The sequence below is a fragment of the Sminthopsis crassicaudata genome, chromosome 2 (assembly GCF_048593235.1).
Source record: "Sminthopsis crassicaudata isolate SCR6 chromosome 2, ASM4859323v1, whole genome shotgun sequence".
Classification (NCBI taxonomy): Eukaryota; Metazoa; Chordata; class Mammalia; order Dasyuromorphia; family Dasyuridae; genus Sminthopsis; species Sminthopsis crassicaudata.
The window spans coordinates 40,415,614-40,437,851 of NC_133618.1; the positions used below are offsets into that span (position 1 = coordinate 40,415,614).

Here is a 22,238-nt window from a genome sequence, read left to right on the forward strand (position 1 = left end):
CTTGTGAACATGTGTGCATGTAGGAATGTGTGTGCATCCATATGCACATGTGCGAGTGCACACAAGTGTGCACGTGAGCATGAGTGGGCCCATGCATGCATGTGTAATCAGTGCACATGTGTGTGCATGCACGTGCAGTGTGTCCTGTGTGCACATGCATGAGTTGTGCGTGGGGTGTAATGCATGCATGTGCATATATGGGTGTACATGAGTGTGCTGTGTCATGCATGTGAACATGTGTATATGAGTGCACAAGAATGTGTTCTGTGTGCATGTATGGGTGTTCATGTGGTGTGTATACGTGTGTGTGTGTGTGTGTGTGTGTGTGTATACCTTATATCCAGGCTGGTAGAATGGAAGCTTCTGAGGGTAGCAAATGGCCCTGCACTTAGTAGGCATTTCTTATTTGTGGGATTATTTAACTGAATGGAATGGAATCTTATTAGGACCCTCTCAAGTCTGGCCCAGTTTCATCATCGGGCAACGGCCCGTGTAGGATGAGGTGAAGGGGATGGCCAAGGAGCAGATGGCAGCAGAGTGAGTTGAGATTATAGGGAGCCACGCTAAGTGTGATCCCCTGGTGCAGTTGGACCCGGCAGGAACAGGGGGCATCTCTTCCCATTCAGACCAAGTCAGGGTCCAGATCCCCAGTGGGATGCCAGAAAGGCTGTTTCAGACCAGAAGGACCACTTAGGGTTCTAACTCGCTAGCTCCTGACTGCCGGGTCAGAGCTGGGCAGACAAGTTGTGAAAAGAGGCAGCTTGATTTGAGAGACCCTAGGATGGAGTGGAAAGGAAGGACTAGTGGGGGCTCCGAATCCTGAGCACTCACCTGGACCTTCTCACCTTCTTCCCTTTCTTTCCTTGTGCTATTTGTCCTCTCCTCTGCCTCAGAGAATCCTGGTTTTCTTTACATTGATCCCTAAGTAATTTTCTTAATTGTTTTTCAGTCATGTCTGATTCTTTAATTTTTTTGGTAGAGTAATTTCTCATTTCCTTTTCCAGCCCATTTTACAGATAAGAAAACCGAGGCAAATGGGGTTAAATGACTAGTTCAGGGTCATACAGCTAGTAAGTGTCTGAGGTCAGATTTGAACTTAGGAAGATAAATCAGCCTGACTCCATCCCTTACATTCTGTAGGCTCATAAATGTACTAACTGATCGACTCATTGGTAGGACTGAGGCTTAGCACAGGATATTGGATGGCTTCTGAGTCCCAACATCTTCTCCTGGGCAATTTTGAGGTGGGCTGCCTTGTATGCCATTGTAAGGGTCATAGAACCTTTTCTTCACAATAGTTCTATGAAGCAGCTGGTCCCAACTCCTGGCAAGGTGGTACAGTGGTAGAGTTCAGATTGTGCCTTAGGCATTTACTAGTTTGTGTCCCTAGCCAATTCATATAAACTCTCAGGATCAGCTTCCACACCTATGATGGTTGTTTAGTCTTTTCATTTGCCCCCGACTCTCTATGACCCTATTTGGGGTTTTCTTGGCAAAGATACTGGAGTGGCTTGTCATGTCCTTCTCTGGCTCATTTTCCTTCTCTGGCTCATTTCACAGATGAGGAAAGTGAGGCAGAGAGGGCGAAGTGATTTGCCCAGAATCATATAGAAGCTGATCCCGACTATTATTCTCTTAGTTAGATAGTTTAGGACAGGGGTTCTCAAACTATGGCCCGGGTGTCACATGCGGCCCGCTGAGGACGTTTATGTGGCCCGCCGGGTTATGGCAAATGGACTGAGGGGCAGAGACAGAGTGTGAGCTTTTGTTTTTACTATAGTCCTGCCCTCCAGCAGTCTGAGGGACAGTGAACTGGCCCCTATTTAAAAAGTTTGAGGACCACTGGTCTAGGAGATAGAGCTCTGGACTGGAATCAAGATTACAAGTTCAGGTTGTGTCTCAGGCATTTATTTACTAGCTGCGTATTCCTAGCCAAGTCATATAACTTCTCAGGATCAGCTTCCATACTTGTGATTGTTGTTTAGTCCTTTCATTGGCCCTCGACTCTCCATGACTCCATTTGGGGTTTTCTTGGCAAAGACACCGGTGTGGCTTGCCATGTTCTTCTCCAGATCATTTTACAGATAAGGAAATGGAGGCAGACAGGGTGAAGTGACTTGCCTAGGGTCACACAGCTAGTGTCTGAAGCTAGATTTGAACTCTGGAAGATGTCTTCCTAATTCCAAGCCCAGCACTCTATCCAATTGTGCCATCTACCTGCCCTTACTTGTAAAATGGGGCTGATCATAGGATTGCTATGAGGATCAAACAAAATAACATAGATAATACACTTTGCAAGTCGTAAAGTGTGAAGTATGGGTCAGTGGTCCTCAAACTTTTTAAATAGGGGATCAGTTCACTGTCCCTCTGACTGTTGGAGGGCCCGACTATAGTAAAAACAAAACCTCACACTCTGTCTCCGCCCCTCAGCCCATTTGCCATAACTCTGCAGGTGGCATAAACATCCACATCTGGCCCACAGGCCCTGGGCTAGTTCCTTGGAGGGCCTTAGGTCAGCCAGAGTCAGGATAAATTAAAGTCCTTGGTCTTAAGGGGGAGAAGTGAAAGAGACAGACAAACCGCCATGAGGCTTGCCAATGATGTACTCTGGAGTCCAAAGTCACCAACTTCTCCCCTCCTTGTCCTGTGGCAAAGTGACTCTCTGGCCCCTCTCTCCCTCAGCCTTCCCTATCCTTGCCTCTGATTATCTTAACACCAAACAGTGAAAAGAGCCATTTATCCAAAACCTATGCTAATAGAGTCATTGTCTCACATGCAACCGGTAATTAGCCTTAAGTGCTGGGTTGCCTGATTCCAGCATACCTTTTTCAGAGTTCCAGCCCTCTACCATAAAGTCCTATGGAAGTGCTAGCTCTTATCCCCATTGTCAAATGAAGAAACAGGCTGAGAAATCTTGGCCTCCCAGTAGAAGCAAGATTTGAACCTGTCTTCAGACTGCAAACTCAAAGCAGAGAAGCATCTCTCTCCCTCCTCTTCTCTTGCAAGGGGACAGAGCCCTGTCGGTATGACTGGTGATGGAGAGGGCATCCCTGTCTAGCGAGCCTGAAAGCTGCTAATGACAGAAGGAGAGGCAGAGATCAGTCAGCCCACGATGTCATCTTTGACCTTGGCAGCTCAGAACTCTTTGTGATGTTGCCTTGTGCCCGTGATCAGGGTTCTTGCCCGCAATCCCACTGGCAGCCTGTGGCAAAGGAGGGCCTAGAAAAACCAGCTCCCCAGCAGCAGCGGACAGCCTGGGCGCCACCACGTGTTAATGTATTCTGAACAGGCAATTAACCACCAAACATGTCCCCTCTCAAATGCTTCTCAATGGGGGCTGGGCCCTCCTCCCTTTCTTCCATGAGCTCAGGAATTCTTGACTCAGAGCCAAGCTCCCTCTCCAGACTGAGTTCATTTTCTTGTTCTTAAGTCCATTCCTCGAGCTCTTGAATCATTCTCGTGGGTCCCTGACAGCCCCACCCCCCTCCTCCTAGTGTTCAGAGAGGAATGCAGCCAGATTCCACCCTGCCCCCCTGATTTCCTAGCTTATTCTCAGTGGCCAGCCCCCCATCTTCTGAAGGACTATGAGTTTGAGGTTCAGATTTGACAGTTTTAGAGGAAAAAAAAAGTTCAAGGGAGCCTTAAGGTGGTATAGTAGGTAGAGCACTGACTCTGGAATCAGGAATTCAAATCCATCCTCAGATACTTATTATTAGCTGTGTAATTGTGGGCAAGTCACTTAACCCCCCAATTTTCCTCCCCCTGAAAAAAATAAGTTCAGTTTCTCATGCAAATTAAAGAATCAACTTTTTTTTTTTTTTTTTTTTTTTTTGACAAGGCAATTGGGGTTAGGTAGCTAAGAAATGTTAAAGTATTTGAGCCTGCATTTGAACTCGTATCCTCTTGGCTCCAGGGTCAGTGCTCTGTCCACTATGCCATCCAGCTGCCCTCAGAAACTTTTTAGATTCAGTGCTAGGCTCAAGTAATTGGTTGTGTGAGCCCTCTCCCCCATTGCCAGTCGCTGGTCTTGTATCCTGTGACAATTGTGCCCCAATCTTCTAATCCTAGCCTCTACTCAGTGACTCCAGGCCTCCTGGGTCAGCATGGGTCCTGAGGTGCTAACCCAGGGCATCTTTGGATCTGCCCATCCTCCTCCTCCCTTTTCTGGTCCCTTTTCCCTAGCTTTTCCTATTCCCTAGGAAATTCACCGTATTTAGCCACTGCCTGGAGTACCTTCTGTAGACTTTTGGGAAGGAAAATGAAAGCCTTTGTAGCCTCTCTCCCTGTGTGGCCTTGGAAGCCTTCCGTGAAGGAGGCAGGGGCCTGAGCCTGTGATCAGAGTGACACTGAGGCTGGTGTCTTGAAATTGGCTTAAGGCACCTGTTCCAATGCCAGTACATTACCTGGTAATGAATAGCCCATTAACCCACTAACGCTTCAGCCAGGGTAGTTTATCAGGAGAGAGCAGGGCCCCAAGAGAGAATGGGATACAAGGGCAGGCGAATACTAATGAGGGAGGGGTAGGCATTTGGCACGGCCTGTGAAAGAGCAGGCCCAAGTAGAATGCCAAGTGAGGAGGCTCTGGGCACCAGACATGGCCGGAGACTGAAGGAGACAAGGGCAGACAGAAACCCAAGCTCCCCGAAGCTGGCCTGCCTTCCCCGGCTGCAGCCCTTTGTCTTCCATCTCCACAGATGCTGCAGCCCAGTTCAAGTCCCACAATACCAATGAGGTGCTGGAGAAGCTGTTCCAGATTGTGCCAGGAGAGAACCCCTACCGCTTCCGGGACCCCCACAAGTGCCGGCGCTGTGCTGTGGTTGGAAACTCAGGCAATCTGCGTGGCTCCGGCTATGGGAGGGACGTTGATGGACACAACTTTATCATGAGGTAAACTTTACCTGAAAGGATGGTGGGAACAAGGAGAAGCGCTTGAGAGAGGCTGGGTTGAAGTTGAGGCAATTGGGTAGTCATTAGAAAAGGGAAGGAGACAATTGGATTCTAGAGAGCTCTGCATCTCTGCCCTACTCCCTTGAAATTGCCTCCTAACTGTGAAACCAGAAGTATTGAGAGTTCAGGTTTTTAAAGTTTTGGGTTTTTTTGGGGGGGTTAGTTCTTCCACTTCCTTCCCTTTCTTGCCTGCCTGCTTCCCTCCCTTCCTCATCTTTTTTTTCTTTCTTCCTCTTCCTCCTTTTTCCCTCCCCTCCTTCCTTTTTTCTTCCTTTCCCTTTCCCTTCCTCCCTCCCTTCTCTCCCTCCTTTCCTTCTTTCCTCCTCATCCTTTCTTTCCCCCTCCCTCCCTTCCTTCTCTCCTACCTCTTCCTTTCCCTCCTTCTTCCCTCCCTCCTTTCCTTCCTTCCTTCCTTCCTTCCTTCCTTCCTTCCTTCCTTCCTTCCTTCCTTCCTTCCTTCCTTCCTTCCTTCCTTCCTTCCTTCCTTCCTTCCTTCCTTCCTTCCTTCCTTCCTTCCTTCCTTCCTTCCTTCCTTCCTTCCTTCCTTCCTTCCTTCTTGCCTCCCTCTCTCTCTCCTCCCTCCTCTCTCCTCCTTCCCTCCTTCCTTCTCTCCCTCCCTCCTTTCCTTTCTTTCTTCCTTCCTCCCTCCCTCCCTTCTTTCCTCTCTTCCTTCCTTTCACTTTTTTTTTCTTTTTTTCTTATTTCCTCCTTTTCCTTTCTTTTTTCTTCTCCTTCATTGTTTCCTTCTCTCCTTCCCATTCTCCTCTCCACTTTCCCTCCACAAAATTTTAACACAATTCCTTCTAACAGATGAGCAAAATTATACAAAACAGCTCCCCGTATTGACTATATCTAGTCCCCCAGTTCTAAACATCCTCACTTCTCTGGAATTATGGTTAATCAGAGTTGTTTTCCTTTACATTATCATTGTCATCATATAAACCATTCTCTTGATTCTGTTTACTTTCCTCTGTATCAGTTCATGCAAGCCTTCCCAGGTTTCTCTGAATCTATCACTTCTGTCATTTCTATGGCACAATACCATTTGATTACATTTCTTTGCTACAGTAAAAAGTGCTGCATTGAATATTTGTGTGCATTTGGGGCTTCCCCCCCCCTTTAGCTCTCTGGGCTATTTGCCCATACGGGTATGAGCAGTTCATTTTGTAACTCGAAAGTGGCCTGAGCCCAATTCCTAAGCCTCTGCAGAGTTAGCTGAAAAGAGCCAGCTGCTCTAGCCAGTCTTGCTTGCTGAGTCCTACTGAGAGCATCCGCCAAGGCTCTTTAGTGCACACTTTTGTCCTTTTACTTTCCTGAGACTTAAATATTTTACTTTACTTTTATTTTTTACATTTTGAAAATATTTTATTTTCCCCAATTACATATAAAACAATTTTAAAAATTGAGTTTCAAATTCTTTTCTCTCTCCCTTCTCATTGAAAAGGCAAGTAATTTGATACAGGTTAGACATGTGCAGAGACTTTAAAAATAATTACCTCCAAGTCCTACTTAAAAAAAAATCTCAGTGCTCTCCATCTGCTCTGAATTGCTATTTTCCTTTTGGGGTTAGAAAGTGGAAGGCTACACAGGAGGAGTCAGAAGGATAAATAGGTTGAAAGTTCTCTGTTCCTCCCAGACATCTCCTAGAATCAGCATCCTAGGAAGCCTGAGATCCTCGGGAAGAAAGAGGAAGAGCCTTGTCTCAAGGCTTCTGCAGGGTTTTGTTTCCATGGCAACAGCAAGACAGCAATGTGTCTATCTAGCTAAGGCTCTCCTTCCCCTCACTCAGGGGAACACAGAGGGACCTCCATTTTCTCTGCCAGATGAGCGATCATTTGAGTGAATTGGGGTATTTAGAAGGCCCCGAGTTTCCTTAAATCCCTTTTTGCTTTGAAGATGAGAGTCTTATTATACTTGTCACCCTGCCCTTCCCTTTTGTGATCCTTATGCAGAGAGAGAGTAAAGATTTGTTGTTGATTAAGCCATTTTTCATCATGTCCGAACGTCCATTACTCCAGTTAGGCTTTTTTTTTTTTTCAGAGATACCGGATTAGTTTGCCATTTTCTTTTCCAGCTCATTTTACAGATGAGGAAACTGAGGCAAAAAGGGTGAAGTGACTTGCTTGGGGTTACAGTTAGTAAATGTCTGATATCAGATGTGAGCTCAAGGATGTCTTTCTGGTTCCCAGCGCCACCTAGCTGCCCATGTCAGAAAGTACTCAAGGCCAGTGATCCAGCGTTAGGGAGATTCCGTCAATCAATCCACGCCAGTATTTCTCAAACTATTATTCTTTGCTCTGAAGAATTGTCGCGCACTGAACGTTTGAGTTGGGAACACTTACTGCTGTTCATCCTTTGTTCCTGAAGGGAACCAATGACACGAGCAGGGTGATGTCTTGATTAGCAGCTGAATTGGATTCAAGTGGGCAGAGCTGGGCAGTGACCAGCCTCGCTCTAGCCTCCTGGGAGTCTTGGGTGGACACGTTTGACTGGAAGGAGAAATTCCATACAATGTGATGGCTAAAGAATCTTGGGCAACATAATAACAATAACAACATTTATGCAGCACTTTTTGCAGAGTGCTACATGTTATTTCATCTCATCTTCATGACTACCCTAGGAAGTTGGTGCTATTTTTATCCCAATTTTACCCTCCACATCAGAGCAATAGCTTTGAAAAGCATGAGGTCAGGATGGACCACTAACAGATCTCCCAGAGTATCCGACACTCCCCACCCTTTCCTTCATTGAACTAAAGTGTCCATTTGTTCACTGTTAGCATCTGGGAACGTGCCTTGGGTCCCCGGAGGAGGCATCAGATGTAAAACCTAATGAGGGGCTGGGGGTTTCTATATGGTTCCTTTAAAGTGGGGCAACAGCAGGTAAAAGGGCTTCCCATCAGGCAGGCAGGCAGAAAGCATTTCTTTGTTGTTTTTGTTGAATTGTCTAAGTCGTGTCCTACTCTTTGGGAGGTTTCTCAGCGGACATACTGGACTGATTTGCATGTCCTCCTTCAGCTCATTTTACAGATGAGGAAATTGAAGCAAACAGGGTGAAATGACTTGCCCAGAGTCACATAATATCTGAGGCTGGACCTGAACTCAGGTCCTCCTGACTCTAGAGCCAGTTTCTATCCATTACACCATCTGGATACTACTAAGCATTTATTAAGCACCTATTATGTGCTATATCTCTCCTGGAAGAAGGAAATGGCAAATCACTCTAGTATCCTTGCCTAGAAAACCCCAAATAAGTTTATGAAGAGTGGAACATGACTGAAAAATGATTCAAATGATCAATGGTCCATTGATGCCATGGAAGAAAGCTCATCCATTTTTACATGTAATCTTCCTGGGGGATAAGGAGGTGTCAGTGTCTCTTTGATGTTGTGTTTTCCTGAATCAAAGGTCCAGGAGAGGTCCTGAATTAGGCACAGAGAGCCTTCTGCCTTGGAACCCATCAGTTAAAGGATTGGTCTCTCCAGATTGAGTAAGATTTCCAAATCCAACTCCCAGTCTGCTCTGATTTCCATCTTCAATCTCTTCTCCCTGCCGGGATTTTAAAAAGTCAAGTTTTTCCAATGGAGAGAGTTTTCTAGGATTTTAGATAGTCCCAGGAGGGTCCTCTATAACCGACATGAGGATGGAGGCTCTGGCCTCTGATTCTGTGGCCAAGAGTCAAGGGTATGACTTTAGAGGAGAATACCCAAGATGTCTGAAACCCTTCTGGTTTGATGGGCCATTGAGTGCTTAAGAGAAAGTGAAGATCCTGGAGATCATCTTCTAGCATTGCAGTTCTAAGAAGCATGGATTAACCATGCTTCCATGCACCATCTCCTAGGTGAAGTGGCTATTGGTGATTTCTCTTCAATCCTCTGAGAGACAGAGAGAGAGAGAGAGAAGAGAGAGAGAGAGAGAGAGAGAGAGAGAGAGAGAGAGAGAGAGAGAGAGAGAGAGAGAGAGAGAGAGAGAGAGAGAGTGAGTTAGAGTTCTTACCTTTGCTCTTGGCCTAGCATTTCTCTTCATCCAGAGGCCTCAGCAGGTTTCCTGATCCCTGGCCCAAGGCAGCCTTTTCTTACCAGCCTGTTCCTTAATCAGAAAGAAAAATAAAAATGAAGTTGACTACCTGGTCCATTGATTCAGCCAGCATCTCCAGCTAAGCTCACACCAGAACATCTCGCTATTTATTCCCCTGCTTGGCTTTGGCTTAGTGGCACACTGTTTCCTGTAGTCGGTTTAACTATGAATAATCATTTTGTAGTCTGTATAGATACACTTAACAGCTAATTAGTAATGGGTAGAGATGCCTTTCTGCCTTTTCCAAGAAGAGCCAAAGTGTCTCTGAGTCTCAAAGAATGATAGTGAAAGGGAAACCCAAGCATCTGGTCAGGTTTCAGATGGCAGTAAAAGAGAAGGGTTTTTTAAGTTCATTAGGAGTTAGACATCATAAGAAACCAAGGAAATTAGACTTGGACTGAAAATAGAAGCTGGGAACTGGAAGAGACGATTGGTTCAGCTGTCTAGAAGGAGAGACCTGAGTCTTGACTGGGGGTGATAATCAACTGGAACTACATACAGAATTCACATCTCAGGATATGGTGAAAGGGTTCCTGGACCATGACTAGGCTAGACTTGCCAGTTAGAGCAGTTCCTTCAGGACCCAAGAAGTCAAGAGGGGGACATAGTAAAGCTTTCCTGTGTTGGGCCTCTCTGGCCCAGGTGTAAGAATTCAGCCTGATCTCCTAACTCTCTGTCCCGTTTCTCTCCCTCTCAGGATGAACCAAGCCCCAACAGTGGGCTTTGAGCAAGATGTTGGCAGCCGGACCACCCATCACTTCATGTACCCAGAGAGTGCCAAGAACCTGCCTGCCAATGTTAGCTTTGTGTTGGTCCCCTTCAAGGCCCTGGACTTGCTGTGGATTGCCAGTGCCCTGTCCACAGGACAGATCCGATTGTGAGACCCTTCTCCTCGGGGATGGGGAGGGTGAGGGTTTTAAAAAGGCTTTGAGGTAGGGGAGTTTCTCACCCTGGCATCTGGGTCTTGAAATCCCTAGCACACTCAGCTGAAAGGCCGAGGAGGGCTCAGTGGTGAGGCTAGATCTGGAGGGCTAGTTGAGTGAGTTAGGGTTGTCCTTGGTCTACGTCTATGTTGTAACCTGCTGGGTAGAAACTAAGGGAAGGGAGCTCCCCAGTGTGAAGAAAGGACTCTTGATTCTCAATCTTAACTGTGGTGCATTCAATTCCAATGAGGAAAATTAATCTGACAGTGAATCAGGGGAAATTCAAATTGGGAGAGAGTTCTGGGATGGGGTGAGGACTTCCTCCCTGCTCTTTCTAGACCATATTAAGTATGACCTTTTCTCTGTTTACAGCACCTATGCCCCTGTGAAATCCTTCCTCCGAGTGGACAAGGAAAAGGTAGGCTGACTCTGCTTAGAGGGAGGGGAAGGGGAAGGATAAGTATTGATGTATAGTGCTTATTGTGCGCCATATACTGTGCCGGGCAACCCTTTAAGGGGGGCTCTATTATTATCATCCTCATTTGACAGATTAGAAACTGAGGCAAAGGCTAAGTGACTTGCTCAGATCACATAGCCAATAAGTGTCTGAGGCTAGATTTGAACTGCAGTTTTCCTAACTGGGAAATTTCTCCACTGCATCACCTGGCTCTCTAGCTTTTCCTCTATTGGGTAGAAGTGGTAGTTTGATGTCAGATCCTGGGATAGACCCCATTTTCAAACATTTTTGGTACAGAGAATTGTTGGTACATCCCCAATGATGGAAGTACCTTTTCTGGACAATGGGACCCCTATTTCAGGGCCTCTGATGGCTCCCCGACCCTATCTGCTAATAACCTTCTGGTGACCCTTATCAAGCACCTACCTCATGAGGGATAAGCTCAGACACAGACATCAGGAACTACCGGGATCAACTAAAAGTTGTTGGTAGAAGGAAACCCTTCTTCCTCCTCCTCTCCCTCGCTCCCAAGCTTTCCCCTGACTAGTTGATTTCTCCTTTCCTAGGTCCAGATCTACAACCCAGCCTTCTTCAAGTATATTCATGACAGGTGGACAGAGCATCATGGGCGCTATCCTTCCACGGGCATGCTAGTGCTCTTCTTTGCTCTACATGTGTGTGATGAGGTAGGTGAGCTAAGGGACCTTGAGTACTCTCCCTCCCCATGTCCTCTGAGGTAGGAAAGATCCAGATTTAGGAAACAAAGACCACGTTCTGATCTTCCCAGGTTCCAGAGGATTCTGGGTTACGTTGGGGATTTGAAATTACTGGGCAGAAACTGACTAGTTTTGATCTCTCTTTGGCCTCAGACTGCAAATCCCTAAGACACTAATAAATAGATTAATAATAATAATAGCACATATTTATATAATACTTATGTGCATTGTGCATCTCAGGCACCCTTTATGATGATCTCATTTCATCCTCATAGCAACCCTGGGAGAGAGGTGCTATTATTATCCCTGTTTTACAAATGAGCAAACTGAGGCAAGCAGAGGGAATTTGCCCAGGGTCACACAGCTAGTAAGCATCTGAAACTGGATTTGAACTCAATTCCTGGACTTTTGGGCATTGTTTCATGTAGCTAAAATTGACCCCCTCCTACCAGATAGCCAAGGTCCCCACTGGCACTTTGAGCTGAAACCTTCTATTAGTATATCTTTCCTTACTGAAACCTGTGGCTGTTCACTGGGTTGGTGATGTGAGACAATCCAAAGAAGAGACAGGAAAGCCCTGTGTGAAGGCGGAAGTTCAAGCCCCTGACCCCAACCCTTTTAACTCTGCTTCTGCCCCTCAGCTGATCCATGCTTTCTTTACTTCTGATCTCAGGTGAACGTCTACGGGTTCGGGGCCGACAGTCGAGGCAACTGGCACCATTACTGGGAGAATAACCGCTACGCCGGGGAATTCCGGAAGACGGGAGTACACGATGCGGACTTCGAAGCCCACATCATTGACATGCTGGCCAAGGCCAGCAAGATTGAGGTCTATCGGGGCAACTGAGCCCTGGCCACCCGACTGTACCTTTCTGCTGCTGTGGCCAGAGGCGCAAGGGACCCTCGGCTCTCTCTCTTGCTCCAGCCTGGAGGCTGCTCACAGGGCATCTGCTTTGTCCCAGAGGAGTGTCCAAGTTCCCCAGTCAATCATGAGCGACTCCACTTGGAGTCTCTGAAACCAATCAGGAGCATTTGTCTTCCCTCCCCCCAACCAATTATGAGAAGTCTGGAGAAAGGCGGACTTCTGATCCCAATCACAGGGTGATGGAGTGGAGGCTTTTGTTCTCCAAACCAATCATGAAGGACTCACAGATGAATCCAATGCCTGGGACGGATGATTGCTGTGACCCAGGGGCTCTGGCAGAGGCAAATGACCTTCAGAGTTGAGCCAGTGGTTACTTTCCCCTCCTATACTTTTTAGAGAGGGGTACTCTTTTTTTTTTTGGTGTGGAATTATTATTTTAAAATTAAGACAAACCGGTTGTTTTAAACAATCCCCGTGCCGGAAGCTGCAGCAGGCAGTCCCCTGGGAGTAGAAAGCTGTATCCCTATTTCTGGAGGCCCTTCATAGCCACAGAGGAGAAGGCTGGGGGTTTACTTCCTAGCCCACGCCACCATGTTGGACAAGGACACTTCTCCCATTTGCTGTTACCCTTTTCTGGCCTCTTTGGAGAGGAAGGGAGGGAAAGGATCACCCCAAAGCTTTCCAAATGCTTTCAGACATTTTCCAGTGGCTTAGGGAAAGATGGCGCTCTGGCCTCTTGCGCTTGTGGGTAGCTTTGACCAAGAAATCAAGCAGTAGCCCCCCCACAGCTCTCTAGGCACATACCCACAGTTGATCCAGGATATTTCCTTTACTTCCTCAGGGCTGGAGGGTAGAGTAGACCCCATTGAAGCAAAATGCAATCATAGTGGGAACCCTGAGCCCAGGGGGCTATGGGTTGCCCTCCTTCTGATTCTTCCATCTCAACCTCCTCAATGCTTGGATCAGCACTTAACTGCCTCCCTATGGGAGAGACTTAGCTGGAGCTCCCAACTTCTCATTTGGGAAGTCAGCCCTTCCTGGGGGGCTGGCAATGGAGAGATCTTAGAGCAGGAGGTGCAAGCATCCTGGCCCCGGGCACTGGGGGGAAGCCCAGGCACCTCAAATCCAACAGGCCTTCAATTTACAATCACTTCAGCCCCTCCTGTTCCCCTTCTTGGCCCTTGGCTCTCCCTCTTCTATACCCTGCTCCAAGGGGAAGCCCCGAGGCAGAGAAATCCCCGGGCATGGAAACCCCACTGTTTCTGTACTTCTGGGACTAGCTCTGGGGAGCCACCCTTCCAAAAAGTTCTAGCTAAGGGATTCTTACTACTCACCAGCTTGGTGCATGCATTTCTTCCCACTTCTCTCCACCGTGCCAGGCGGGGGCAGGAAGCCTGTTGGCTTGGGGGGTGCGGAATCTGCTTCCATTTCACCAAGTAGCTAACCTGAAGCTGCCAGCCTTGGCTTGGGCACCAAAGGGGGAGGGGGCGCTTTGTTTTGTTTTGTTTTTTCGTTTTAAGCTAGCCATGCAACTTAGCCAGGAGCCTTGCTGGGGAGCGGGAGGGGGCCTGCCCCCACTGCATGCCTCCTCCCCTTCATCCCTTCTCTTGGGGTCTCCACCCACCCCCTGCCCATTTCAGCTCTGGAAGGGGCAGCCAAGGGTTACATTTTTTAATATCTGCTTGGCTGCCTTAAACTCAGCTATCTCCCCAAGGAAAGACCTAGCCCTTGAGAGTCAGGGGAGCTTGGGAAGGGAGGGAGCAAAAGCTTCTGTGAAGCTGCCCCACCACCAGAAGGAGCTCCTCACTCAGCACTGATTCGGTCTCCACAGTTCCTCCTGGGCAGGCAGACACACATACTCACACTCATGCACTCATAACCTCTTTTAAGTAAGAGCTCAAAGGCAGGCTCTTCTAGGATGGCCAAGAAAACCCTGACCTGATGGGGCTGGACAGTGTAGACCTTTCTGTCAGTCCCAAGGGAAGGGGAGTAAGAACAAGATGGCTAGGACAGGGTGGATTTTGCTGCCCTGCCTCCCCCACCCAATCCCAGGGTGATGGGGGCCTTGCCAGTCCCATCTTGAGGAAGAGGCTGTTCTGAGTGTTTAGAAGATGGGGGGAAATGCAGTCACGCCAAACAGTATTGATGAAGTAATTTATTTCTTTTGTATCATCATGGAATCCTGTTCTGGGAGCTGCGGATCTCATCAGCTGACCCAGATCTCCTTTTCTGCAATAGTTATTTAAATGAATACTTCTTTCTTTCTTGCCTCCCTCTTTATTAATTAAAAAGTTTTTTTAAAAGTGATTTATGTATGGCTAGTTTTTCTGTTTGGGAATGTCTCTCATCAAGGTAGGAAGAATGAAGGAGAAGTCACTTATTAAGCATTTATGGGCGAAGTGTTGGGAATATACAGAAAATCAAGACACCCCCTTATATCCCCCCACTACCTTGCTTTCTGGGAGTTTCTTCTCTAATAGGGAGAGCCAACACATACATAGTATCCCAAAACTCTTAGGGCAGATTTAAACTTTAATAATTAAACTGCACTATGATTTTGAGGGCATCCCATATAGGTAAATGATAGAGTGGGAAGGAAGTTTTGGTTAGAGAAATCACAGAGTTCATTGACATGACATTCCACAAATAATAGTATTGTCTGATGTGATTGCAGTTCTCAGAATAAGAGGGGGAAGGGGGTTTCAGAGCTAGATGAAGGGGCAGGATCCTATTGGCATGTAGGATTGGATAGAAGCTCCTAGACATGGTCTTTAGCAGGAGTGGTCCATTTGATGGGGTGATCCATTTGGGATGGTGGATTTGGGCACAGACAGGGAAGGAGAGCAGTTGGGAAAGCTGGTTTTTAAGAGCTAGTAACTCAGACTTCCAGAATGTTAGAGGAGAAGGTACTTCATTCAATTCATACAACCCGTTTCATCTTACAGATGTGGAAACAAGCTTAGCACTTCCAATGACTTATTCAAGATCATCCATCTTGAGCAGAATGTCTGCTCTCCCAGAAGCCCATTCCCCTTATTCTCCACCCCTCATCCCCAGATTTGTTGACTTAGAGGCCTCTAGGACAATGCTTTTAATCCTGAGATCCACAGACTTTCAATGTGTCTGGATAAATTTCAGAGTTTGGATGGGAAGAACAAATTATATTTTTATTTTAACTAGCCCTTTTGCTGAAAATTAATATTTCCTTCAATTACGAATGTAAGAAATGTTCTAAGAAGGAGATGTAATCTATTATTTGAACAACTTTGAGTAGATCATGGTCTAGCTGAGTTATAGAGTACATGGTAGAGAGGAAGATGTAAGGAAGTAAAGGGAGGAAGAATAAAGGTTATGAAAAGCTTTAAAAGCCAAAGAGTGGAGTTAGTATTTGATTCTAGAAGTGTTGGGTAAAGGGCCCTAGAGCTCAAGGAGGCATGTTCACGTGTGTCACACAGTCAGATCTTCAGTTATTACCTTGAATGCTGGTCTTTCCTTTAAAAGAAGTATTAAAATCACCCACTGTGTGCCCTGCCCCCCCAAATCAAAATCACCTATGAGAGAGGAGTTAGCTTCAAGCCTTTTTGATCTTAAGATTCATCAAGAATGGGGGAAAAGAGGAACTTTTATTCCATCTCTCAGAGCCAAAATACTTGGAGAGGGTAGCTTAACTCAGCTCACCAGTCCAATTAAGAATATGCTTCAGACATGATAATTGTGGAAATATGTATAGAAGAATTGCATATGTTTAACATATATTGGATTAGTTATCGTCTAGGGAAAGGAATGGGAGGAAGAGAGGGAAAAATTTTTGGAACATAAGATTTTGCAAAGCTGAATGTTAAAACTGTGCATATATTTTGAAAATAAAAACAACTTTAATAATTAATAATAATAAAAATTATGCTTCAGAGATGCTCATGCATGATCTACAACCCAGCTTCTTAAACTATGCTTCATGACTCCATATAGGTTTTCATAACTGGATGTGGGGGCTGTGAAATGATTTTTTTAAAAAGAAAATAGTTTTTTATTTTTCAAAATACATGCAAAGATTGTTTTCAACATTCACCCCCACAAAACCTTGTGTTTCAAAATTTTCTCCCTCCCTTCCCCTACTTCTAGATGGCAAGTAATCCAATATAAGTTAAACATGTGCAATTCTTCTAAACACATTTCCACATTTATCATGCTGTACAAGAAAAACCAAATCAAAAAAGGGAAAAAATGAGAGAGAAAAAAGCAAGGTGAAAAAACTATGTTGTGATTCACACTCAGTCCCCTTAGACAGAACTCTTTCTGAATGTAGATGGTCTCTCTATCACAAGTCTATTGAAATTGGCCTGAATCACCTCATTGTTGAGAACCTCGTATACCTATTTTATACCTGTGATCATATAAAAACTTTCTCAGAAAAGGGGTCAGAAGTGGAAAAAAGTTTTAGATGCTCTGGTCGAGGGGACATTGTTTCACCATATTTTCTCCATACAAATCTCCCCCCAAAACCTGGCTCTCTCCCACCCTGTGCTCCAGCTTGGATCTCTTCTCTTGGTTGCTGGACTCCAGAAGTCCCAATTAAAGGAAGAAGAGCAAAGCTGGGCCTGCTACCCTTTCAGGTAGTACTTTCTTGAAAAAGGAACAGTACAGCCTAAAGGGCCATCTTGTCTCCCATAATCAAATAGTTGAGGGAAGAAGGAGAGCGATGCTAATGGGCTGTACCAGATGATCTGACTTCTTTGATTGTGGGGCCCAACCTCTGGGAAGGTCTTGTCCCCTACCCCCCTTTTAAAACTTCATGTGTTTGGATGAACTGGGAGGGTAGTTTATTTGGGTCTATATCTCATCATCCAAGGTGGACAGTTACCCCCCAGGGCCTCAGCATTCAGCAGGCAATGAATGAGGCAATCAGATTACAAAGTTTTAATGAAAAATCAAGTTAGACTTCGTTCTTCTGGAGGTCAAGGCCTTATTTTGTTCCAAATCCCAAACACTAAGTACGCTTTCTGGCAATAAGTATATGCTTAGAACTTGGATACTAAGCATTTAGGAAATGCTTACCAATTAGTTACTTGGCTGATTGATAGATTCTAGGCTATCTCTCTGTTGTCAAAGGGAGCATGAAAAAGGAAAATCTGAGAGAAATATGAGCTGGATTATGTGGCTGTTGGGTTTGGCCAATGGCCAGGCCAAATTCCCCTAAAGTCAGATAGGGAGGGATAGCTCATCATCAATCCTTAAATCAACATCAATATTGTTGGGACACTAGGTGGCATCATAGTGCATAGAATGCTAGGCTTGGAGTCAGGAAGACAGATTCATGAATTCCAATCTGGCCTCCCTAGCGATGCTCCCCTTAAACCTCATTTACCTCAGTTTCGTCATCTAAATGAGGAATGAGTCAATGAGACAAGTATCCATTAATGATCTGATATGTGCCTGCTGGCCTCTAGAGACACAAAGACAAAAATGAAATGCTCTTATATTCTAACAAATGAAATAGCTTCCACCTCAAAGAGCTTGTGTATATATATGTGTGTGTGGACACATATATACATATATGTTAGCAAAGAAACATTTACCATGTGTCTTTGGTAGATCCCGTTGTAAGCTCCAAGCATACAAAAATGGTAAAAGATAGTTCCCAGAGGCAGCTAGGTGGTGCAGTGGATAGAGCACCAGCCGAAGTCAGGAGGACCTGAGTTCAATCTGGCTTCAGACACTTAACACTTCCTAGCTGTGTGACCCTGGGCAAGTCACTTAACCTCAATTGCCTCAGGAAAGAAAATACATAAAAGATGTAATGAAGTTTAGAAGGAAACCCACATACCACAAGCAAAACAATCCTATAGAATCTATTACATAAATGGAGATTCAGAATTTCATCAAGAATTTTCTTTATGTGTTCTCCTATGTGTATGGAAATGTTCCTTTTGGGAGTTCTTAAGTTCAGAATTTTGACAATGTTGTCCAAAAAAATGAAATAAAACAGTGAATGGTGAAGTTGACCTTTAACATCCCATATGACATTTCTTTTAAGACTCAACTCAAACCTCACCTTTTAAGTAGAGCCATTCTAGATGCTCTGAACTGCTAGTGCCCTTCTTAATTACTTTCCATTTAACCACTCTGCCTTGTGTGTGTGTGCGCGCATGTATGTGTGTATGGGTACTATGTTACTATTTAACTATATACAGGGTATGCCTAAGGTCTAGCACTTTGGGGATACCCTGTACTCCTGCACAGTGGCCAGCAATGTTGTCAAAAGCTCAAGGACACAAGGCCTGGCTCCTCTCATTTATCTCTGTAGTTAATGTCTTCTGAGTTTGCTTTTGGAGTTTCTTAACTCTGGAGTTTTCTGTCTTCTCAATAGGGAAACAAGTCTTCCTAGTTCCTAGTTTCAACCCCTCTACCTTAGATTCCAGCAGAAATGACAAGAGAAAATGAGATAATATTTATTATTATTATTACAAAATATATGCATGGGTGATTTTTCAACACTGACCCTTGGAAAACCTTCTGTTCCCACTTTTTCCCTCCTTCCCCCCACCCCATCCCCTAGGTGGCAGTCCAACACATGTTAAATATATTAAAGTATATGTTAAATACATGTATACATATTTATACAGTTATCTTGTTGTACAAGAGAAATTAGATCTAGAAAGAAGGTAAAAAAAACCTGCAAAAAACCCAAAACAAAACAAAACAAAAATGCAAGCAAACAATAACAGAAAGAGTGGAAATGCTATATTGTGGTCCACACTTATTTCCCATAGTTCAATAAGATATTTGTAAAACATTTTACAAAAACCTTAAATTGCTATATAAACAAAACACTCAGGATCTAGTCTAAAGATTCCTCCCCAAAACCAGGGTGGGGAGGAAGTGACTTTGAATGAAAACATGAATGAGGTATGAAATAAGGAATTTTATTCCCCCACAAAAAATGGAATGCTAAGTAAGAAAGAATATATAGAATGATTACAATCAGTTGAAAGTTTAATTTCAAGCTTCTTTGGGCTATTGATGGGAAGTTTCTTTGGAAAGGTTATTAATTAGCCAAGTGCCCTCCACATTCCCCTTATTTCTTTCTGTTCTCTTTTTCCTTCCTCTCCACCTCTCCCCTCTTTTTTCTATCCTCTCTCTTTTATGTTCTTTCCCTCCTTTCCTCTCTTCCTCCCTTTTATTTCTTCCCTTCTCTCTCTCTCCTCCTGATTTAATGTGATTTTTGCCATCCCCTGACCTTGGGGGGCGTCTGTTCTAATGGGTCAGTGGTCGTGGGTCTTCTGCCTCAGGAAACTCCCACACCCAATCTGATTCTGACCACTCCTTGGTCAGATAGCTTCCGGCCTTAGGAAACTCCCACAGATCAAACTGTTCAGACAATAGTGAATAAGATTATTTCTCAGTTCATTGCTGACTGAAGCCTGTGCCAAATGGGTGAGCTGCCACTATATATGAAATAGTCCAGGCAATAAAATTCAGGACAGCCACGGTGTTCATAATTTTAGAAAGTGTTTATTACCAGCTGGGACGGACCTCTCAGTAGAGTTCCACCCCAAACAGAAGTAGAGACAGGCTTATAAGCATTCTTGTTCAGCCTCACAGTTACAAGTGACTTGTAAGGGGAAAAAATAGGGGGCTTACAGGATGTAATGGAAGATGTTGACATAGATTATTGGAATAGATCAGGGTTATCTGACATTGTTAGGCAAGTATTCTGTCTGAATATAGTTGAGCAAGCAAGTTAAAGCAACATTTTTCTATAAGCCTGAGGTCCCCTTGACCCAGAACTGAGGAGGGGCCAATTTTTTGTCCATTTAATAAACACTTATATCTTGCTATCTGACTGTTAGAAAACTACTCTCAGTAGTAGGAAGATCAGACAAGCAGGACAGTTTTGAAAGTTTTTGGTTGAACTAGTATATACTTAAGAAGACAAGTTTTATGATCCTCTCTTCTCATCCTATCAATATAGAAATGCCCAAATTTGGAATAAAAATAAAGAATTAAAAAAAATCATTCCCCACCCTAGAATTCTCACATACTTTTCATCAACTCCCTGAATGCTTCTATCATAGCTATGGAAGAGAGCCATTATTCCCTTCCCTCTTTTGCTATCTTTTCCCTTGGACCCCACCAAGACCCCACCCCCATCTTACCCCCATCCCAACTTTGTGATGTTTCCTTGGAAGATAGAAAGAAAAAAAAAATCTCAGAATCCCATGAAGATCCAGTTTATTTCTCCTGTGGAGTATTGCTTATTGAGGTTTAGGATAATACCCCAAAAGGATATTTGTGTTACAGGTTGTTATTGTAAGCCATCTCAAAAGAATTTGAAGGCACAGACCACCAAATCAAAGGGCAATTGCAGCAGCAGGTATCCCATAAAATAGACACACTTGGAATCAATAGACATGTCTTTTTCTACCCTGTCTCCCATAATGTAAGTCCCTTCCCTGATTCCTTCCTAACTGGATACTACAAAGGTTACAAGTCTCTTGAAAGCCCCTAATTTTCCAATGTAAATCCCTATTCCTAATCACATCTCTCCTTGGCAGTCACTTTATTTGTACATAATTCAGTCTCTCCCCACAATTCCCCATTGGCTAGGTACTATAAAGGTTACAATATATCTGTAGAGTCTAATTCCCCCTACATGATTCTCTACCCCTAATTTTATCTTCTGATTTTATCCTTTGAGTGTAAGTCCCCAACCCTGATTATAACTCATTATGTGTTTCTTATTCTTTATGGCTTCTCTCCATAAATTTTGTTTCCATTTATCAACCTTTAGAGGCCATTTCTTAGGTTTCAATTTCATTTTTTTCTGATACAGGTTTTGTAACTATGGAAACTAACCCCTCACCCAATTTTCACAAAAAGTTTAAAAATTAAATGAGAGAAATTGAGGAAAAATGTTTTAAAAACAAGAGCAATCCAAGAAAAACAAGAAGACTATGAAAAGAAAGTCAACCAGTTGAAAAAGAATCCTTTCTGACTCTTTGAAAATTAGAATTGGGCAAGGAGAATCCAATGAAATTATAAGAGACCAAAAAATTATAAAACAAAATATAAAGAATTAAAAAAGAAGAGAATGTGAAACATCACATAATAAGAAAAATCAAACTTTTCTAGAGAACAGATGAAGAGAAAACATAAGAATAATCAGACTACTTGAAAGCTGTGATCAAAAAAAGAATCACAATACAATAGTGCAAAAATTTTTTTTTAAATTAAAGAAAATTGTCCTGAAGTGTTAGAACAAAAGGGGAAAGTAGAAAGAAGGGGAAAAAATTTTCCAATCACTACTTGAAAGAGATCTTTACAAAAAAAAAAAAAAAAAAAAAAACCTACACAAATATCATAGCCAAATTCTGAAACTCTTTACTGAAAGAGAAATTATGAACAACCAGAAAAAATTCAAATATAATGAAGCCATTGTTAGAATCACAGAAGACCTAGCAATGGCTACATTAAAAGATGGTCTTGGAACAATATATGTCAAAGAGGAAAAGAATAGGGGTTGTAGCCAAAAATGTTAACCTCAAGCAAAATTAAATATAATCATGAAAAAAAAGGATATTCAATGAATTGCCAGACTTTCAGGATTTTCTTGCAAAAAAGACCTGAATACTTAATAGAAAATTTGATTTACAAGACCCAAGAAAAAAATGTCAACATCAAAGACCAGTTTCAAGTGATTCAATAGGAAAAATCTTTAAATTTTAGATTAAAAATATAAACTATATGTCTAAGATTGTCATTAGTAATTGGATGGTATGAAAGAAAGATTGGGGTAGAAATGAGTATGATGAAAAACTGGGTAGAAAAAGGTAAAAAAAGAATAATTACCTCATACCCCTCTCTGTAGCCTTCAGAATAGATATGTATGGGGGAGTTGCTGTCTGGGCACCTGGAGGAGAAACAAAGGAATTTAAACTAAGGCACATTTAGTTACTGTTCAAGCCCACTTGACTGAACTGAGTCAATTCTCTACTTAGAATAGATTGATCTACACACTAAATTGAATGAATGACTCCAAGTAGATACTTAACAGTTTGTTTCAAGGAGCTAAATAAATCTTTTCTCTAAGGCCCCAAAGAACTCTTGAGACGATATATCTGCCTTTTTCCTTTCAGAATCTATTCAGTCCTCACTAAAAAATCAGCTAAGGCTGATTCCAATAAGCTGGACTCAATCACTGGGCCTTTTTGAGCCCCAGCTAATCCCTGTTTGAGGAGGCATCTGGAACAAGCC

General features: G+C 43.8%; 1 protein-coding gene across 1 annotated transcript in view; it reads left to right on the forward strand.

The window, feature by feature from the left end:
* ST3GAL2 (ST3 beta-galactoside alpha-2,3-sialyltransferase 2) overlaps positions 1-14,287 on the forward strand; it is a 64,458-nt gene extending 50,171 nt beyond the window's left edge. Inside the window, exons 3-8 of the mRNA XM_074284702.1 lie at positions 4,019-4,097; positions 4,695-4,887; positions 9,721-9,900; positions 10,319-10,364; positions 10,970-11,089; positions 11,793-14,287. Coding sequence (XP_074140803.1) covers positions 4,019-4,097; positions 4,695-4,887; positions 9,721-9,900; positions 10,319-10,364; positions 10,970-11,089; positions 11,793-11,966 — 792 coding nt within the window. The 3' untranslated portion in view covers positions 11,967-14,287. The remainder of the gene's footprint in view (positions 1-4,018; positions 4,098-4,694; positions 4,888-9,720; positions 9,901-10,318; positions 10,365-10,969; positions 11,090-11,792) is intronic.
* Positions 14,288-22,238: the final 7,951 nt, after the last annotated feature.